Raw genomic sequence first — 1243 nt, forward strand, 5'->3', positions numbered from 1 at the left:
CGCCATCAACCTTGAAAAAGAATGAAGATTAACCAAAGGCTTAAGACAGTACTCAGCGAGCTGTCATGGACTGATAGACTTCTCACACTGATCATCATTCTCAGTATTGTGGTTGGTATCTTGATATCGGTTTATGTCCCGAGCGCACGTGACAAGTTTGACTCTGATGTCCAACTAGCAGGCGTTGGTATTCCTCTTGCCGTTGGTCTTATTGTCATGATGATCCCTCCTCTTTGCAAAGTCCCTTGGGAAAGCATCCACAAGACCTTTCTCCAAGACAGGTCTCTGCATATACAACTACTGATTTCCGTGGTGCTAAACTGGGTTGTCTGTCCCCTGGTGATGTTTGGACTCAGCTGGATGGTTCTATTCAACGAAGAAGAGTACCGCATTGGGATAATCATGATAGGATTAGCACGCTGTATCGCCATGGTGTTGGTGTGGAATGAACTGGCAGGTGGTGACAACACCTTGTGCAGTCTGATAGTTGTGGTTAACAGCATAATGCAAATAGTGCTGTACGCTCCCTTCCAAATCTTTTATTGCTATGTGATCAGTGGGACTGAGAGATCAGGCACAGTGACCTATTCCCAAGTTGCGGAGAGTGTTGGTGCATTCTTGGGGATTCCATTTGGAATTGCTCTACTTGTTAGACTCTTAGGTGTGCTAGTTCTGGGTAAATCAACATACCAAAAGAGATTGATACCATTTGTTTCACCATGGTCTCTGATAGCTCTGGTATATACAATCATAGTCATCTTTATCGAAAGAGGTTATGACTTCATTAGAGAGATTGGGAGTGCGTTCAAATGTTTTGTGCCTTTGGTGCTGTATTTCCCAATCACATGGTTTGGCACTTTCTACTTGATGAGATTCTTATCGAGCTATGTATACAGAAGGAAGAGAAGATACAATGCTGATGATCCAGAAATGACGGAATCTCTACTATGTGGGTGTGAAAAGTCGTTGGCCATGGATAACACACGGGCCAAATCCAAGTGGTGCTCTGCTGACTATGGTGAAGTGATAACTCAAACGTTCACGGCTGCTTCTAACAACTTCGAACTGAGTCTCGCAATAGCCATATCGGTCTATGGCTCTGGCTCGAAGCAGTCCATAGCTGCAACTTTCGGGCCCTTGATTGAGGTTCCAGTGCTCTTATGTCTCACCATCGTAGCCAGGTTGTTTAGACAATGCTATACCTGGAGAGATGACCAAGATGGTGTAAATATGGAGTGTGTTG

The 1243-nt window shown here is 44.5% G+C and overlaps 1 protein-coding gene across 1 annotated transcript; it reads left to right on the plus strand.

Annotated features, from left to right (window-relative positions):
- ARR3 (Arr3p) lies at nt 1–1243 on the plus strand (the record flags this gene model as incomplete). The annotated part of the gene is made up of 1 exon (XM_020216088.1): nt 1–1243. A coding segment is annotated over exon 1 (1222 nt), but the record flags the coding sequence as incomplete, so codon positions are not given.

The sequence above is a fragment of the Cyberlindnera jadinii genome, assembly GCF_001661405.1.
Source record: "Cyberlindnera jadinii NRRL Y-1542 unplaced genomic scaffold CYBJAscaffold_68, whole genome shotgun sequence".
NCBI lineage: Eukaryota > Fungi > Ascomycota > Saccharomycetes > Phaffomycetales > Wickerhamomycetaceae > Williopsis > Williopsis jadinii.